Raw genomic sequence first — 18,703 nt, forward strand, 5'->3', positions numbered from 1 at the left:
CACGAAGAAAACACGTGGAGAAAGGCGGGTGTGTAGACCCAAACCTGCTACATGGTTAGAAGTGCCTTGGCTCCTATCCACTTCAAATGAAGCTTGTGCAACTGCCGTCACTGCTGACAGCTGGGGCAGAGCCGAGGCTCAGAGGCTCAGCGAACCCCGGCATCCTACAATGGGGTTTTTCCAGTTGATTCGCTGCACTCTCATCAGTTGCCCGTATCCCAACTCGCCCTCATTGTGTTGCCTCCTTTTTATTTTATCCACTGCTCCGTTAAGTGGTCTGAGAGGTAAATGGGGGCGAAAGGTGGAATTGTACAGGGACCCAGAGAGAAAGGTTGAAGCAAAAGAGACAAGGGAATGATAAAATGAGAGGGAGAGAGAGAAGGTAGTGATTTGCTGTACCTTGGAGGTGTGTGTGTGTGTGTGTGTGTGTGTGTGTGTGTGTGTGTGTGTGTGTGTGTGTGTGTGTGTGTGTATCTGCGAGTGGTCATGCAGATGGTATTTACATTCCTCCTTTGGGTTATGTCAGCCTGAACAGCCCCTACATTCCAGTCTGTCCAGTCAGGTCAACATATTCATAGTTGTCGCTCAGAGGCGCACACACACACACACACACACACACACACACACACACACACACAGATTCATCGACCCAAATACCTTTGACTCATGCACCCATTAATTGGTGACATATTACCTTTTTATGATTTGAGATTTTGTCTGTTGCTGTGCACATACTCTATCTGTCTATGTGCTGTCCCACTTCTGTAGAATATGCAAAGCTTCTATTTAACCCCTTAAGTCAATCTATAAATAAAAGACAGCATCTAAATTTAACTTGGATGCGCAGTTGCTTATTGTATTCCATTTAATTGTTGATCCTTTATTGTCTTCCTTTGATGCTGCACTAACTTTTGTTCATTAAAACTAGCATTTCAATTTCATCATATCTAATCTGGGAGTCAGAAAGACTCTTTCGAAAAAAAGACAATCATGAGAATGATTTTCTATTCACTTTAGGAAATTGCTCTGCAGTGCTCACACAATGAGAAAGCCGAAGTGAACTGTGTCTTAACTACTGGACGAAACGAGTGAGAGACATGTGTTAATCAAATTTCTTGACCCATAATCTAGTTCATTTTTCAAGTAAATTTGATGTGTGTGAGAGAGAGACATGGCACGACCTGCAGCCTTGTAACTAGTTTAAAAAAATTACAAAATAAACTTCATAAAACATTTTTTCTTCCACAAAAATTGTCTGTTTGTTTCTAAAACGTTGCTGAAATGCTCGTGTGGACGGAGATTGTTTTTGTTTTAAAACGGCATTTTAAAAATAAAACAGATAAGTGTGGATGTAACCTTCGACATATTATCTGTGGATCTGACTCTGTGCTGTGATATACTACAGGAAGGGTTTCTCCAAGGAAATTGTTTAGCAGTAAACCTCCCAGATCTTGAGCATCTTGACTTGTGACTAAAGAATAGCCACACCCATCAAATGTATTTCTATTTTTGTTTTGTTTTATTTCATTAAAATGTATTAAGATGTTAGTGGAGGCAGTCTTCATTTTAGGTTAGGTGGCCCACCATAACTATAACACACTGTGGAAAATCCTGACAGTGTGTGTCCAGTCATGTCTGTTGGTCGATTTTGACTGTCCTCGGTCACTCGGGGAGCAAAAAAGACAAACAGGCAAGAGGCTCTCTTTGCACTTTGGCTGACTCCCCATTTTATGTTGCATCAGTCTGGGCTTTCAGCTGAGATAAGGGAGCAAAAACCCCCTCTGTTCATTTTATGGATCTCAGCTGAGTCAAAAAGTAATTTGTGGCATGTACTGTATAGTTTACCTTGTGGTCTTTTGCTTTAAATGTTAGCTAAGCTTAACCTGTGTGTCCTTCTTGGTTGAACCATTTGCCTTTCAAACCTAATTCTGATCATATAAATGATGCCAACGGGAACTCTTTGTTAGCTCTATTCAGTGTTTTATAATGAGCAGGGCTCAGGTGCACTCTTAAAAGTATGGTGGACAGACCAGGGGATTGGCCTTGAATGGATATGGATGAAGGCAGGGGGGGGGTTCAGGGGGGAGGTTGCAGGGTTCACACAAACAGGGTGATTTATAGCCTCTGGGAGCCTGAGCGAGCAGGGCAGATAAGTAGACGAGGGTTCCAGATGTGGCCTGCTCTGTCTACATGTGTGAGTGTCTGACTGGGGAGATAAAAGGGGAGCAGAGCCTACCGGTCCCATCCTCTCCACCCTCCGAGCAGAACTCCACAGCAGGGACCAGCCTTTCTACCCATGTCCCTTTGCCTATCGACCTCCTTCCGCCTTCTTTCTAGCCTTTGTTCTTACGTTTTTTTCCCCCCCAGAATAAGTCAGTTCACAGAAGATCTTTATACATTTGTGTCAAAATGTGATTATAAAAGTATATAGTATTGTGGTAAAAATCATCTAAATCTCTATTAGCATAATTCTCGACTGGGTTCGAGGTAGAAAACGGGAGCGGAGAATACAAAAAAACTTGCAAAAAGGAAATTCAATCCAAAATCACAGAGATGCTGATTTGCACAGCACTAATATTATCACATGACCTCTATTTCTTAAAGCATGGTTGGTAATTTGCAGTGAAATTTTTACTTGTCAAAATACAGACATGGCAGATTCGTACAGGATTAAGCTCACAAAGAACCTCCGCCATTATTACAAGTTTCTAAAGGTCCCCTATATTAATGTGCATCTTGTTTACACAAAGGCTTCCAATATACTGCATTATTCTCTCAGCTGTTATCTGCATCCAAAGAGCACATGTCTATTCTAACTAAAGGACTTCATCTTTACACACCAATTCTTGTCCTAATTTTTTTGTCATGTTTTTGTCATCGGGTCTTCCTTTCAAGCCAATAACTTCTCTTTTTCACCTGTAGCAGATGGGGATTTGCCAATACCATAATTGTTGAGAATTCTAGCATCTTAACTGGAGGTTAAATCATAATTGCTGAACTCCGAAACTGTGCTCTTGAGAGGTCAAAAGGGGTTTTTGCACAGATGAATGGGATACTCTTGGAACGGGAAGTATTATGGAAGCAGCACGATGACGATTCCCTCTGCTATGCCCATGTACATATAGGAATAGAAAAAACAACAGTCGTGTATAAAGTGTGTTGTGCTATTTCTGAATGACTAGTTTGAAGAACTAAATAGGCTTTGGCCCTGTAAGTAAATACCTTTTGCTTTTTGGACAGAAAGCATGTATGTTGTTCCCAGTAAGACCCCCTCAGTTTGTGAAACGTTTCCTCAGAGTAGTGTGTGCTGGTAGGTGTTAAGGGCAGGAGGTGAAATGGGGTTGTGAGGGCAGGGTGATTGGATGAGGAGAAAAGGGTGGGTTCATGCAGTTTCCCATCAAACTTTCCACTTTCCACCGAAATCTGAATGAGTAAGAACGTCAACAGACTGGCTGGCTCTCTAGCTAAGGGGGTCCACTAGATGTAGGCTACTTACACAACACAGTAGTCACTGTGTTGCACAACTGGCTCCTCTACTCGGTATATGAGTCTAATCAATGCCTTGTGCCGCCAGGCTTCCAGCTGGATTTCTTTAAAGAAGTGTGGTTTTAGATTTGATACCAATGGGAGTATCACTATCCTTCTCAACTCCATGATAAACTTTTCCCCGTTGCCAGAATCTTGGTTCTGATGTTTATGAAACATCTTGGACCAGTTTTAACTCCCTCCCTCTGTTCTTTTGACCATGATTTTTTTTTTGATATAGATCTATTTCTATCTTTCTGTCTTTCCCGACCACTGCCATGACCCCATCCTTCCAATTTCCCATTTTTTCCTCAACTCTGCTTATATTATAGCAACAGGCATACTGTAAGTCCCATGTGGGGCAGGCCTTTTGAAGCTCTGTGTATGTTTGGTAGGTATGGTGGGGGGTTCTACATTAGGCCCAGATGTGTGCATGCTCTATTGTGGAGCTTGCATTGGCTCTGTCTTTGAGCAACATGCTTGTCATTGTTGGGGGGGGGGGGCTCCAGTGCAGATGTTTTCTCTTTGAATTGTCAAAGCTCTGGGACGGGCTGACTGAGGGCTCATAGTCAATGGTGTAAGACCCCATTTGTGTACCCCAACATCAAAGTTGTTGCTTGAAATAACTTGAGACACGTGTGGTCACTTTGATACTACATGTGAGTAGCGAGCCTGTGTGATGTGTATGTGTGTATACAGTGTTCTGCTTTGGAAGAAAGTGGTGGCAGCTGTTAAAACATAAGGCTGAATGTATCTTCAAGCCCCCCCACACACACACACAGCTGGGTCTCCCTGTGGTCTGGGATTTCTGCACCCAGTCACATACAGGACAGAGGATCTCAGAGAGTGAAAAATGTTTCCAGTGCTTACTCAACACTTCAACGCCAACCCTCCCTAATGCTGGGGGTGACTGTCTGAAGTAAAGGTCCCCATCTGCAAAGCTTCCTCTTTCTAGGTTAGAGTTACAAAATGTCAAGTTCCTTTGTCCTGTGTTGCAACAGTATTTTGGGTCACTTTGACTTGTCTTCAAGTTTATCTCTAAATTGACAGAGCTTCATGTGTCTTGTTTCTGTGCTGCCATGGCAAAAGGTGTGTGTGTGTGTGTGTGTGTGATGAACTTCACACCATGCAAATGAATATCCTTAGAAGAAGATGTGTTCATCATGCAAAATTCATGCCAAGGAGTAGTAACGCTATTCTCACTTTACCAAGACACGTGTTTTCCTCCTCTAATTGGTCACACATTACAAGTATGTTACTTGTAATCTCTTACACCTTTTATTTCCACAAAAATGTGCACTATATATATATATATATATATATATATATATATATATATATATATATGCGCAAGTTTTTTAAATGTGGGAAAACCTTCTAAAACATCAGATAGACTCCTTTCCCATTGCCAGCAGGGTGTATGCCTTTCTGTTTGTTTCTGGTGTGTCATGTTCAACACGCCGGAAAACAGGGTTAGTAATCAGTAGAAAGCAGCAGGCAGGCCAGTGAAAATATTACGATGGTTACTTCACTTTCATAGCTGTTACTTATTCAGTCTCTCTTCAAACTCGGTGCCAACTCATTTGGGACAATGTTCAGGCGCTGCTTGGACAGAGATGGACAGAATTTGTTGCTGAGATGACGAAGAAAGTGCCAGAAGGGGGCATAAATTAACGCGTCCACCCGAGAGTCGTTTTTCCATCACTGCCAATCGGAGCTGGAGCCGATAAATACTTCTGATTACTGCAGAGTCATTTGTTGAATGAATGTCGATTGTTACCTTTCCCACTAAAAACAAAAGCCAGATGTTAGTGGGTGTAGGGGTTCTTTCATTCCAGTCGAAATGGGGCTTTAGTTGTTCTTTTTCTGCAAGGCTTTATCCTAACTAATTCCTCCAGTGTGTTGTGATGTTGGTTAGCTTATGTGGCTCCTATGCAGGCACACTGGGCAAGTAAAACAGTCTTCTTTAGTATTTATAATAAGTGAGCCATGCATACTTATACATTTTATACGGTATATCCTCAAATTCACCCAAAAGTAAAGTCCTGAGGTCCTTACAGAGGTTCTGTGTTATTGCTCTTGTCCACTGAAAGTGCACGCGACCTCTCACTCTTATCTGTCACTTTTTGTGTTTCTTTCCTTCCCCCATGCCCTGTTTGTCTTAATCAAAGACAAGTGGAGTGCTGGTAATGGACAACCTCTTGGACCCAGCATTGCAGGAAGATGACGGAGGCTCATTAATTCAGCACTGTTATTTAGTTTTTTGAGAGGGTCATGGCATCATAAAGTGAGAGGTTTTGCAATGAGGCTGGTATATGACCAAGAATTACATGACTGTGCTCCCACGAGGCTCTGCTTTTGTAATGGTTATGACTCTTCTTCTCTTCGCTGCATCCCTCAGATGTGGAACAGATGGCTATCGACTGGCTGACCGGAAACTTCTACTTTGTGGATGACGTGGACGACCGGGTGTTTGTCTGCAACAAGAATGGCCAGACATGCGTGACCCTTCTGGACCAAGAGCTGTACAACCCTAAAGGCATCGCCTTGGACCCGGCCATGGGGTCTGTACTCCCCCCCGGCTCTTCTTGACTTAACAATACCCTCAGTACCATTTTAGCAGCACTTGAGAGGAAAATGATGTCTTATGATCAGACGACATGCTGACCAGGCAGGGGGTCAAAAATCAAAGCACTTCCTCCAGATGGAAACACTTTGCATGTTCGCTGTTTCTTTTTCCTGATACTGCCAAAGTTCCCCTTTCTTAAGTATCACTTCTCTAATTTTATTCTACTGGAAATCATTTTTGTTCCATTATAGTGACTAATACAGAGAGCTCAGTTGTGGTTAATGGTGTATTGTTAAGCCAAATTGATAAATTAAGTCAAAGAGCAGTCATCCAAAGTTATAACTTCCTCTTCTAATGAAATTCCCTTTTCTGTCACCTTGCCATGCTCCTCTTCTTCTGCTACAGCAAAGTGTTCTTCACAGACTATGGGTCCACGCCGAGGGTGGAGCGCTGTGACATGGACGGCCAGAACCGCACTAAGCTGGTGGACAGCAAAATCGTCTTCCCCCATGGTATCACACTGGACCTGGTCAACCGGTTGGTGTACTGGGCTGACGCCTACCTGGACTACATCGAAGTGGTCGACTACGAGGGCAAAAACCGACACACCATTATCCAGGGCCTGCTGGTGAGGTTTGGAGGATGGTTGGATAGACGTGCACACAAAAAAATACCAACTACACCCAAACGTGTATAGAAATGCACTCAAGAAAATAGATTTCAGATTGTTCCGCCTTCTTCTTAAAGGTTGAATCAAGCGGCAATAGCCCAGAGTCCCTACTTACTTTTCAGACTTCCCTTCAATGAAACAAAACATCTGTTTTCCAAATCTGTAACATCATTGATTTAATATCATCATCTTTTAGAGGCAGTACTGGTTCCCAGTTGTCTCTAAAGTTTGTCAAGGCAAAGAGAGCCCTCCTCTCCTGGGAATAAGACCTTTTTTGTATCTCCTTGATTGATATTACTTTAAAGTGTGTAATTTTCCTGGCTAGTGCCTCTCTAAACATATTAGTCTGGCCCGAGCAAAGCTTGGCTCAAACTTTAAGTAGAGTAATGATCTTAATGAAATCAGGGCTGGAGTGTATGGGGGAGGTAATATGATCCCGACAACATACATCTTTCTGACAGTAGAGGAGAGCTGCACAGAATAAACCCGTATAAAAGTAAAACCTATCTCTGTTTAACAGCCGATGGAAAGTGGAGCCATTGTGCTACCCTGTGCCAAGTCCACACTAACTCTCTCTTGACATGTCTTTGTCTGTCACAGATTTCTTCACATATCTAGAACCTGTCAACATTTGTTTTATACTGATGAATAATTTGTTAGGAAACTTTAACTATGCATAAGTTACAGCGTTCAAGATAGAAATGTGTACACAAACATTCTCACAAAAGCCATTAGTCATGCACCATGAGCTGTTTTACTGTGAACATCAGCATTTTCAGTTGCAAGCTCAAAACAACTTTTTTTGATTTTGCTGCTTTATCGTCTCACTGCATTTCAGATTGAGCACCTGTACGGGCTGACTGTATTTGAGAACTACCTGTATGCCACCAACTCAGACGAAGGCAACCTCAACCCCAAGACCAGTGTGATCCGAGTGAACCGCTTCAACAGCTCCGACTTCCAGGTGGTGACGCGAGTAGACAGGGGAGCTGCGCTGCACGTGTACCACCAAAGGCGCCAACCTCAAGGTACTCATTCAAGAAGGCACTTTGCTTGACTGCTAACTGATCCATGTCCATTGATGGCAGTTACCATTGCATGACTGTTGGTTTTGTGCCCTTCTCTCCTGGCTTAGTGCGCAGCCATGCATGTGCCCTGGATCAGTTTGGCAAGGCTGGAAGTTGCTCTGACATATGTCTGCTGAGCAACAGCCACAAAACCCGTACATGTCGTTGTCGCTCTGGATTCAGCCTCGGCAGCGATGGAAAGTCCTGCAAGAGTGAGTATCAAGACTGAGGGGAAAAATGTATTTTGACAAAAATGAAACCCGTCCCATTAGTTTCACCAGTGATGAATGATGATGGCAATGAAGTAATGGTGGTTACAAAATCAATGTCATTACTGTTATTCATTGGGAATATTAATTTTTTCTTCCCCTGCAGAACCAGACCATGAGTTGTTCTTGGTGTACGGTAAGGGTCGTCCTGGAATCATCAGGGGCATGGACATGAACGCTAAGGTGCCTGATGAATACATGATTCCCATTGAGAACCTAATGAACCCACGAGCTCTGGATTTCCACGCCGCCAGTGAATTCATCTACTTTGCTGATGCCACCAACTACATTATTGGCCGACAGAAAATAGACGGCACAGAGAGAGACACCATACTAAAGGAAGGTAAGAATAAAATGATTGCTTTGCACAGGATTCTGGGATATAGTTTTGCTCTCTCAAAATCCAGGAACTTAAGGAGTAAAATAATTCCATCAAGTTATTCCATATGATTTTCACTATATTCTCTTCATATTCATCCTGAATTGGCCAGCCACTAATGTCTTTTTCACACCAACTTCTTTTGCTTATCTCAGGAATTCACACGGTAGAGGGGATAGCCGTAGACTGGATGGGAGGTAATCTCTACTGGACAGATGATGGGCCTAAGAAGACTATTAGCGTCGCCAGGCTGGAGAAGGCTTCTCAGACCCGCAAGACTCTCATTGAGGGCAAGATGAGCCACCCTCGTGCAATTGTGGTGGACCCACAGAATGGGTGAGACACCGGAGGAGAGGGGATTGTTATTTTAATGGTTTTTTATTGCTCATAAATGCTATGTTGAAGTTATTTGTGTGTGTGTGTGTGTGTGTGTGTGTGTGTGTGTGTGTGTGTGTGTGTGTGTGTGTGTGTGTGTGTGTGTGTGTGTGTGTGTGTGTGTGTGTGTGTGTGTGTGTGTGTGTGTGTGTGTGTGTGTGTGTGTGTGTGTGTGTGTGATTTTTCAAGGCATTTTTGGATACTTCCTGTTTTGTTGTTTCTTCGTGGAATGGTCTTTCAAAGGATCTCTCAAAACAAAAAAGTGTAAAACATTGTGACGGCTGCAGCTGTCACGGAAATGTCTTATCTCACACGGCTTTTGAACGTGATGATACTTCTTCTCGGCTCCCAGATGGATGTACTGGACTGACTGGGAGGAGGACCCGACAGAGAGCAACAGAGGGAAGATCAAGAAAGCGTGGATGGATGGTTCCCATCACCAAGTGTTCCTGACCAGCAAGACCGTGCTGTGGCCTAATGGCTTGAGTCTGGACATTCCCCAGGGCATCCTGTACTGGGTGGATGCTTACTACGACCGCATTGAGTTGGTTTACCTCAACAATACTGAGCGAAAGGTTGGTAATGCTCAGAGAATATATTTAGACTAGATATTTGTGTATTTACTGACAATAAAATAGATATTACTCCAAAGTATTAAAAAGACAACAACATTTTGGTCAGAAAATCAAAGTAATCAGTTTGTTGGAACGCAGGTAATGTTTGAAGATCCAACCCCTATCTCCTTCCTGATTTAACAGGTGGTGTATGAGGGGCAGGAGCTTAACCACGCCTTCGGCTTATGTCATTACAAACAATTTCTTTTTTGGAATGAGTACCGGGGCGGCAGCATTTACAAACTGGACCAGGCCACTAAGACTGTCACCCTACTTCGCAACGAGAGGCCACCCATCTTTGAGATCAGAGTGTATGACGCACACCAGCAGCAAGGTATATGTCCACTACTCATTCCTTCTCACTTCCCGACTTGCTTATAAATAGATCAAATGATAACATTCTTACTTTCTGCTTGGTTTGTATTTTCTTGTAGGCTCCAATGCGTGTCGAGTTAACAATGGTGGCTGTAGCAGTCTGTGCCTTGCTATTCCTGACGGCAGGTCCTGTGGCTGTGCTAACGATCAAATCCTAGATGTCGATAATGTCACCTGCAAAGGTACTTAGCAGCCCAACCAGTAGAAAGGTTTCACCAAATATCAATGTGGAAGGTTAAGGAAAAGTCATTACTCAGCAGGAGTTGAGACTGTGAAAGAATCTAGACTGTACTTTCCATTTGCAAGCTATACTATACACGATCTTTGCCAAATCTAGCGAGAAGTTATAAAAGAACCTCCACCAATATTTTTGCAACTTTAAAAAGCTGATGAAAGCTGACCTAGGATCCAAAAGGCTTTGTTTTGTTTAGTGCTTAGCCCTTGTCTCAATGGCCCATCTGTCTCTCCTCTTACCCCTGATCTCATCTCCAGCCAACCCCTCCTACGTGCCCCCGCCGCAGTGCCAGCCGGGGGAGTTTGCCTGCAAGAACAACCGCTGCATCCAAGAGCGCTGGAAGTGTGACGGGGACAACGATTGTCTGGACAACAGTGATGAGGCCCCTGAGCTCTGCCGTAAGTGTCCCACGTCATTGTCATTGTTACACATAAACAAAAATTCAGTTTAAGAGTCTTGGCTAACGTAAAACGACGTGAACTACAGTTTCCAACATTGTCGTTTTCCATGCAGCGTAATGTGACTGAAATTTCACTGACCAGCTTTCTCCTCATCAGGCGATTGTGAGAACTAGAGACTCATATTTGCCTTGGATGACCTTCTCTTCTTTATACTTCATTTAAAGTGACATTTAAAGGTTGAGAGGATTATTTAGCAGGTTATATAGTACATCAAACAGAAAGCTTTGATAAACCAGAAAGCTTGGTGTTCAAGAAACAGAAATTAAAGTTTTGAAAATGAACACGTGTTAGGTGTCCATATAGCTTTTTTTTAATATCAGAATAATGTTGGTAAAGGGCTGGGGAGCACTTCATCCACACTGACGACACAAGTGCCTTTCAAAAAGGTGCAGATATTTTCAACTAGAAGTGCTCTGAGAGGCCACACAAGGAAGTCTGAGAGCTCAGAAAAAAGGTGCTGTGTGCAGTGCTTTTTCTCTAGGCATAAACTCCTCATTGGTAATGATTGACAGAGAAGCTGGTGTTCATAACAAAACCATATATGGACACTCAACCATAATGTTTACTTTTCTGTTTTCTTCCACCAGACCAGCACACCTGCCCAGCTGACCGATTCAAATGCCAGAACAATCGCTGTATCCCTCTGCGATGGCTGTGTGATGGCGACAATGACTGCGGCAATGATGAAGATGAATCCAACACCACCTGCTCTGGTATATACAAAGCTGAAGGTCTTTGTAGTTTAGAGAGCATTACAGTTTTTCCTCAACTTTTGGTTTGTAAGATACGAGATTTGATTTGACAAAAATATATTTGATCTGAAACTAGGGTTATTGCTGTTAGATGATGAGACAGTTATCGATAGTTAGTTACAATGGTGTCAGTGAGAAGAGGGAACATTGGGCAGACAAGTTGCAACTAAAGCAGACATATTGGGATCTGTTAGTTTTGAGTTAATTCAGTTACGATTTGTGCGGTGGATGCCAGCATGAATTTACAGTCCAGGACTATTTATCTGCAGCATCGATCATAGTGCGCTGGAAAACAGCGATGGACCTTGGCTAACAGCGTTTTGTTACTTTAAAAAAAAGCCGTCTCTGTGGTCTGAGATTACAAACTGTCTTTAATTTAATTACGATAAAGTGAGTATGTTGCTTTGTTGTCACAACTATTTTAAGTACTTTTTGTAGCAATGCAATATTGGAAAATAGGTTATTTAACATTGATTAGTTTAGTCATTGCGAGCTTAAATGTTGAGTCAGGGATATTGCATACTTCTTATATCCATTACCTGTTTTGCACCTTATTCCCCTGTCAGCTCGTACATGCCCACCGAACCAGTACCCTTGTGCCAGTGGGCGCTGCATCCCCATCTCCTGGACATGTGACCTGGATGACGACTGTGGAGACCGCTCTGATGAACCAGACTCCTGTGGTGAGTCTTAAATTTGAAACCGTTATAGTGCTGCTTTTAGCACGTGTTTTCCTCCGAGACGACAGATCTTATGTTTTTTTTTATTTACATATTCTCTCTTGACCCCTCTTCAGCCTATCCAACCTGCTTCCCTCTGACTCAGTTCACTTGCGCCAATGGCCGCTGCATCAACATCAACTGGCGCTGTGACAACGGTAATCTTCTTCTTAGACTTCCTTCACCTTCCGGGAAGCTGCAAAAACAACCCAATAACCCAAATTGAAATATTGTGTGTGCTCATGTACAGACAATGACTGTGGAGATAACAGTGATGAAGCAGGCTGCAGCCATTCCTGCTCCAGTGTCCAGTTTAAATGCAACAGTGGCCGCTGCATCCCAGAATACTGGACCTGTGACGGCGACAATGACTGTGGAGACTACAGTGACGAGACTCATGCCAACTGTACCAACCAGGGTAAGGAGCCATTACTGTGAACCAAACCGTTACGGCATTGTTTATACTGTATCTAGCGCTCATCACATCATGTATTGTATTTCACTGTGTTTACATGTTGCCGTTTACAGTTGTAAAGAGGTGGTCGCAATGAAAACGGGATTGTCCTCCTCCCTGCTTCATTTCCTCTGCTCTGCATGCCCGTGCCTGCCCGCTGGCTTCTACTTATCATTTACAGCAAATCCTCTCTGATGCTCTGTTCAGGATGTGATTATGTTTTGGGGTTAGATAACAATTAAACTCTCTTATGGTCTTATACAAATGGCACAGATGTTTTGACTCTGCTGCAGTGATATGGATTTACATGTTTAGAGTTTAAAATAGCTGGGGGCCATGCTTGGCTGATTTGGAACATTGAGTTTTGCTGGTTAACCAGTCTTGTAACAATCACTGAGGCAGCGTCGTAGTGCGGCATCGTGCTTATTCTTCAGGCTGCCTAGAAACACACGCTGCTGTTCACTGTGTAAGTCCCAGCATGCAATAACGGGGCCCAGCGTGACCTGTTGGTCTAATGAGCAATCTGTGCTCTGTGTGTGTGTGTGTGTGTGTGTGTGTTTCTGGCTGTGTGTGTGTTTATGGGATCTATTGGCCTGCCGTCTGGAAGTCATTAAATGAAATGCAATGCTATCGCTTTCCCCTCCTGTATATTGTAGTTCTGTGCTGAAAGGTCCCCGGTCCATTTCCTTCCTTACCCGTGCCAAGAGCTGACCTTTGCCATGTGGGGATGTCATTGTGCCGCCTCCCCACTGGTGTCTTTAAATCAGTCAGTGAGCTGTGTGTGTCATTGTTGTGTGACTTGGCTCAGTTTCAGGTTGTTAACCCAGCGTCCCAGCATACCTCAACATTAATTAATGACTAGAATTTCCTTTTCTTTGTTCTCTCCGTTTTTGCCGAATGTGTGTGTGGTCTATGCGATTGTTGTGTGCTGCTGGAGATTCCAGTCTAGTTATTTTTCAGTTGCTGACTTCTGCTGGTGTTTTACTGCTTCTTTGACATTTGCTAAACTGCACACTCCATCTTTGTGGTTGGCTTACTATCACACTTTGTCTTGCCGTTTTCTCTCCAGCTACCCGTCCTCCAGGCGGCTGCCATGTGGATGAGTTCCAGTGTCGGATGGACGGCCTGTGCATTCCCATGCGCTGGCGCTGTGATGGGGACACAGACTGTATGGACCTGAGTGATGAGAACAACTGCGAGGGTGTGACCCACATGTGTGACCCGGCAGTCAAGTTTAGCTGCAGGGACTCTGGTGAGGATGCTTTCAGCTGGCTTAAGTACCAGATGTTACGGTCGATGAACCGTTTAACAATGCTGTCGTGTTCGTACAGATATGTTTTTTTTTCTCTCTGACAAATAGATGAAAGAGTAATTGCCTGGTCAACCCAGAAACTAGCTGTGGAAAATTAATTTGCGCACCCCTCATGTGGCTAATTTGTGGCTAATTAAATTTCTGGCAAACAAATGTTTAAAACCATTTGCTATGAATATATTAAACTCTTAAAACAACACAAGCTGATAATCTTCACTTTGTGGTCTTGACAGCTCGTTGCATCAGCAAAGCTTGGGTTTGTGATGGCGACAGTGACTGTGAGGACAACTCTGATGAGGACAACTGCGAGGCGTTGGTGTGCAAGTTGTCTCACCACATGTGTGCTACCAACGACTCCATCTGTCTGCCTGCTGAGAAGCTGTGTGATGGCACTGACGATTGTCCGGATGGCTCTGACGAGAAACTCTGTGGTAAAACTTTTGACATAAACCACAACATGAAAATGTCTTCACAACCTGGTTCATTTGTCCTGTACATTCCATATTGATGTTAAAAACCCTTTAAACGGAACATACACCTCCTCTGTCTCAGATATATTCCAACTCCTTCGAAATCTGTTTCTTGCCTGCAGATCTGTGCTCATTGGACAATGGTGGCTGCAGCCACAACTGCAGCATCATTCCTGGGGAGGGCTTCATGTGCTCATGTCCCCTGGGCATGGAGCTGGGAGCCGACAACAAGACCTGCCAGATCCAGAGCTTCTGCGCCAAACATCTCAAGTGTAGCCAGAAGTGTGAGCAGGAGAAATCTAGTGTCAAGTGCTCCTGCTACGAGGGCTGGGAGCTTGAGGCTGACATGGAGAGCTGCAAAAGCACTGGTAAGGTAAAACAGGGCATTTTTGGCACTAACAGTTTATTTACTCCTACAAACTGAAGAATTTCTTTTTTTGGCTTCAAAATGAGAGCAAAAGTATTTTTTTTTGTGATGAAGAGGCTCCACAATACTGATTCTGCTATATGTATGTACTGTAATTTAAAGGGAACGATGGAGTGAAAGACATTGCAAAGACGGCTGTGGCAGGTTAAGATTTACTGTGTTGAGACACTAACACTTTTCCGGGTTTCAACATCTTTGCCTTCAGATCCGTTCAAGCCTTTCATCATCTTTTCCAACCGCCATGAGATCAGAAGGATTGAGCTTCACAAGGGGGAGTTTAGTGTGCTGGTTCCAGGCCTGAGGAACACCATTGCCTTGGACTTCCACCTCAACCAGAGCACCCTGTACTGGACTGATGTTGTAGAAGACAAGATCTACCGTGGGAAATTGTCTGACAATGGTGGTGAGGCTGCTAGTTTGATTTCGGCAGTTTTTAATGATTAGCCACTCAGAACAGTCTAATTAACATAATATCTTTTTTAATTTTTGTAAATAAAAGTAGGAAAGTGGATCGTTCCTTCTGAGATAGCAAACTCTATTTGTTCCTTTTGAGTGAGCATTTCTCTTAAATTAACTTCCTCTGAGCACGCTGTCATTTCTCAGAGCCAAATGTTTATAAAAAGAGTCTGTGGTCAGCAGCAGCGGTCTGTGACCCTGAATAAATAGCCAGGTCATGGTCCTGCTCCAAAACCCCAGGTCTTCTTGCCAATCAAGGTTGTGTTCCCAGCACAGCACTTAGGGGGCACACGGAAGGCTTTGTCTCTTCCCATTTGTCTCAGTACTCGATGTGCGTGACTGCAGCCAGAACACTGATGTAGCGTAGGAGGAACAATACACTGCAGTTCCAGTTCCCAGCCCTCCAACTTCACCATTTAAACAGGACTCCCAAGTAGAGACATTGTGATCAACATAGATCAGCTCCTGCTCCTTGTTATTGAAGCCATTTCAGAATCTCTAAAGTTGTTGGCATACAAGGTGTAGTTCACACAGCTTAACCAAGACACCCCTACTCGCACAGAAAGGCAGCCGTAACTCTAGTATTCCTTTAAGCAAACTGTGACGACCTATCAGTCTCCCTCTAATTACTACTGGAAGATGATCACACATTCTGGTTTGCACTTTAGGCTGCATGTTCCCGTTGTTTCTGGGAAAGATTAAAAAGAGTGGGAGATCTTGTGTTGGATGTTTGTTTTCTTAGAGGTGGGGTTGGGAAGATAGTGCTGGTCGGAGCCACACTGACAGACACAGCAGCAGTGCGTGCTGTTCACTGACAGAGTTTTTCTTTTCTTTTGCAATGAATCATATGTGCTGACTGGAAATGTGCTCCCCTTGTTGAAAGTAAATTAGCTGAATTACAACCGCTATTTTTCTGCTTAAAATCAATACAAACATTAAAATGCTATAAAAGGTTACAGAAAGGTCCCCTTTTCAGCTTGCTATTTAGTTATCACATGCATGACACATAGCTAAACACCATACTAGTTTTAAGTCCCTTTTTCCTCTGTGTTTCCCATTCAGCCCTGACCAGTTTTGAAGTAGTGATCCAGTATGGACTGGCCACCCCAGAGGGCCTGGCCGTGGACTGGATAGCAGGAAACATCTACTGGGTTGAGAGCAATCTGGACCAGATCGAGGTCGCCAAACTGGATGGGACCATGAGAACTACCCTGCTGGCTGGGGAGGTGGAGCACCCAAGGGCCATCGCTCTAGACCCTCGTGATGGGTAAGAAGCACAGATCTAGGGACTCTGAAGCTGTTACTAGAATTTCCACTGGAATTACCTTTTTAGCTTAGGCTATATTCCTGCTGTATTTTCTATTAAACTAACATGTTCTCATGTGATACTGTGAACATCTGTGAAAATTCTTCCTCACATTGATTTATTTTCTGTTTGCAGTATTCTATTTTGGACAGACTGGGATGCCAGTTTGCCCAGGATTGAGGCAGCATCTATGAGTGGTGAAGGCAGACGCACCATCCACAGGGAAACAGGCAGTGGTGGCTGGCCCAACGGTCTCACTGTGGACTACATGGAAAGACGCATTGTCTGGATTGATGCAAGGTAGCACTGGCCACTAATCTGAATATATATGGAGTGCTCTCATTGCACTGCATCCACCCACGTGCTCAGTATTTTTCTTTTGATTGCCGTTATTCATTTTTTTGATAAACATGCAGATGTCCTTTGCTTATGTAAAATGACATACAAAGTACAGACTCATCTAGTAACATGCGCATCATGCATTCACTTAAGCTGATGTACATATTATGTAAAGTATACATCTCTGCCCTAATCTTCCTCCAGGTCAGATGCTATCTACTCGGCTATGTACGACGGTTCTGGGCTGATTGAAGTGTTGCGGGGTCATGAGTATTTGTCCCACCCCTTTGCTGTCACCATGTATGGAGGCGAGGTCTACTGGACTGACTGGAGGACTAACACTCTGGCCAAAGCCAACAAATGGACAGGAAACAATGTCACCGTAGTCCAGCGCACCAACACACAGCCCTTTGACTTGCAGGTCTATCACCCATCCAGACAACCTCAGGGTAGGTTGCACACCAGATACATATGAATAAACACACAGAGAGAGAGAGAGAGAGAGAGAGCGCTCTCATATTCAACCCCTGCCTGTCAGTGTGGCTGACTGAGTTGGGCTTTAACTCAAAGGAGAACGGTGACGAGCTCACAGTTCTTTGCTGACCGTGTTGATTCACGACTCTTACTCTCCAAAGAAAGCTGACCTTTCAGAGCTGTGAGATATGTGGTGTCCTCACACCGGCAGCAATTTGGACACCTCTTAGCCTCGTTGATCAAATAATTCACCTCACTGTTTGACATTTCCCACCGGCTGGGTAGGAAATATAACCCTCCTCATGCGACCAAAATGTCACGTGTTGATCTTGGAGGTTCACATGATTGACAAGATGACAAAAAGATCTGCAGTTATTCTGTCAAATTGAACTGTCGCCTTGATGTCTAGTTGCCAATGGCTAAGGGTGCGTGGGCAGCAGAAAGGCACTGGGCCCTGTGATTGAAGGCAGGAAAAGAGAGATCTCACAGAATCGTTGATTGACAGCTGCAACTGATGCCCATGACAGTGACGACGCAACAAGCTGGGTTGACATGTCTGGCAAATGTGGGCTGTGTTGAATAGTAATAATAATAATAATAATCTTGACTTTAATATTATGAAAATAGCTTCTCACATTAAACTGTTGGCCTAGTCTGATACTAGAATGTATGGCCTAATTTTATGAATTTTGGGAGATGCTTTTTGAAAGAATATACACATAGTGTGAGCCTTAAAGGGAATGCATCCCCCCCCAGTCTTTTTGTGTCTTTGTCTCTTTCACCACATTACCTCTGATTCTTTCTTTCAGCTCCTAACCCGTGTGCCACTAGCCCTTGCTCCCACCTCTGTCTCATCAACTTCAACCAGACCTTCTCCTGTGCCTGCCCTCACCTCATGAAGCTTCAGCCTGACAAACGCACCTGCAAAGGTAAGGACACGTACTGTTACTCACAAACGCCTACAGACCTTTTCTCTTACCTTAAAGTAAACACTCAGACAGAGTGTGTTTATGCAGCGCTGCCATATACAATCAGTGTCATGAAGGAGCAAGGAACAGGCTCTTTATTTTTTGCCTGGAATGTTTTCTCACAACTGTCATGACTGTTACAGTGCGCTCAGCTCCTGAACGCGACATCAACGTCATTAACTGTCATCCCTTATGACAGAAGGTCTAATTACTTATCTTCTTTTTGTGCCACGCGGCCGTCTTCACTCTCATTTCCATTTCATTTCATATAAGACTGTCACAAGTGATGTGCCTGAGCTCTTCATTTATTGCTGTGTGGTTTCATGAGTGGGTTCAGGATGGTTTGCATGTGTGTCTGTCTAAAGGTAGCGAATTCTACAGAACAATCCTCATCTCAGCAGTGTATATTTAAGGATAATTGGATTAGAGGGCGTCCGATGCATTAACACAGGAATTTTCTTGGAGCTGAGCAGAATCTCAGCCAAAC

General features: G+C 43.7%; 1 protein-coding gene across 2 annotated transcripts in view; it reads left to right on the forward strand.

Moving 5' to 3' along the window:
* LOC306708445 (low-density lipoprotein receptor-related protein 1-like) overlaps positions 1 to 18,703 on the forward strand; it is an 81,554-nt gene that overhangs the window by 33,009 nt on the left and 29,842 nt on the right. For both annotated transcript variants that reach the window (XM_079176283.1, XM_079176284.1), the window contains exons 7-28: positions 5,927 to 6,089; positions 6,500 to 6,722; positions 7,603 to 7,792; positions 7,900 to 8,043; positions 8,207 to 8,443; positions 8,635 to 8,815; positions 9,207 to 9,429; positions 9,613 to 9,802; positions 9,903 to 10,025; positions 10,336 to 10,476; positions 11,127 to 11,252; positions 11,858 to 11,974; positions 12,088 to 12,168; positions 12,261 to 12,428; positions 13,534 to 13,716; positions 14,010 to 14,207; positions 14,369 to 14,614; positions 14,879 to 15,076; positions 16,192 to 16,396; positions 16,571 to 16,735; positions 16,979 to 17,223; positions 18,058 to 18,177. In XM_079176283.1, coding sequence (XP_079032409.1) covers positions 5,927 to 6,089; positions 6,500 to 6,722; positions 7,603 to 7,792; positions 7,900 to 8,043; positions 8,207 to 8,443; positions 8,635 to 8,815; positions 9,207 to 9,429; positions 9,613 to 9,802; positions 9,903 to 10,025; positions 10,336 to 10,476; positions 11,127 to 11,252; positions 11,858 to 11,974; positions 12,088 to 12,168; positions 12,261 to 12,428; positions 13,534 to 13,716; positions 14,010 to 14,207; positions 14,369 to 14,614; positions 14,879 to 15,076; positions 16,192 to 16,396; positions 16,571 to 16,735; positions 16,979 to 17,223; positions 18,058 to 18,177 — 3,867 coding nt within the window. The remainder of the gene's footprint in view (positions 1 to 5,926; positions 6,090 to 6,499; positions 6,723 to 7,602; positions 7,793 to 7,899; positions 8,044 to 8,206; positions 8,444 to 8,634; positions 8,816 to 9,206; positions 9,430 to 9,612; positions 9,803 to 9,902; positions 10,026 to 10,335; positions 10,477 to 11,126; positions 11,253 to 11,857; positions 11,975 to 12,087; positions 12,169 to 12,260; positions 12,429 to 13,533; positions 13,717 to 14,009; positions 14,208 to 14,368; positions 14,615 to 14,878; positions 15,077 to 16,191; positions 16,397 to 16,570; positions 16,736 to 16,978; positions 17,224 to 18,057; positions 18,178 to 18,703) is intronic.

Source organism: Pholis gunnellus (assembly GCF_910591455.1).
Source record: "Pholis gunnellus genome assembly, chromosome: 2".
Lineage (NCBI taxonomy): Eukaryota > Metazoa > Chordata > Actinopteri > Perciformes > Pholidae > Pholis > Pholis gunnellus.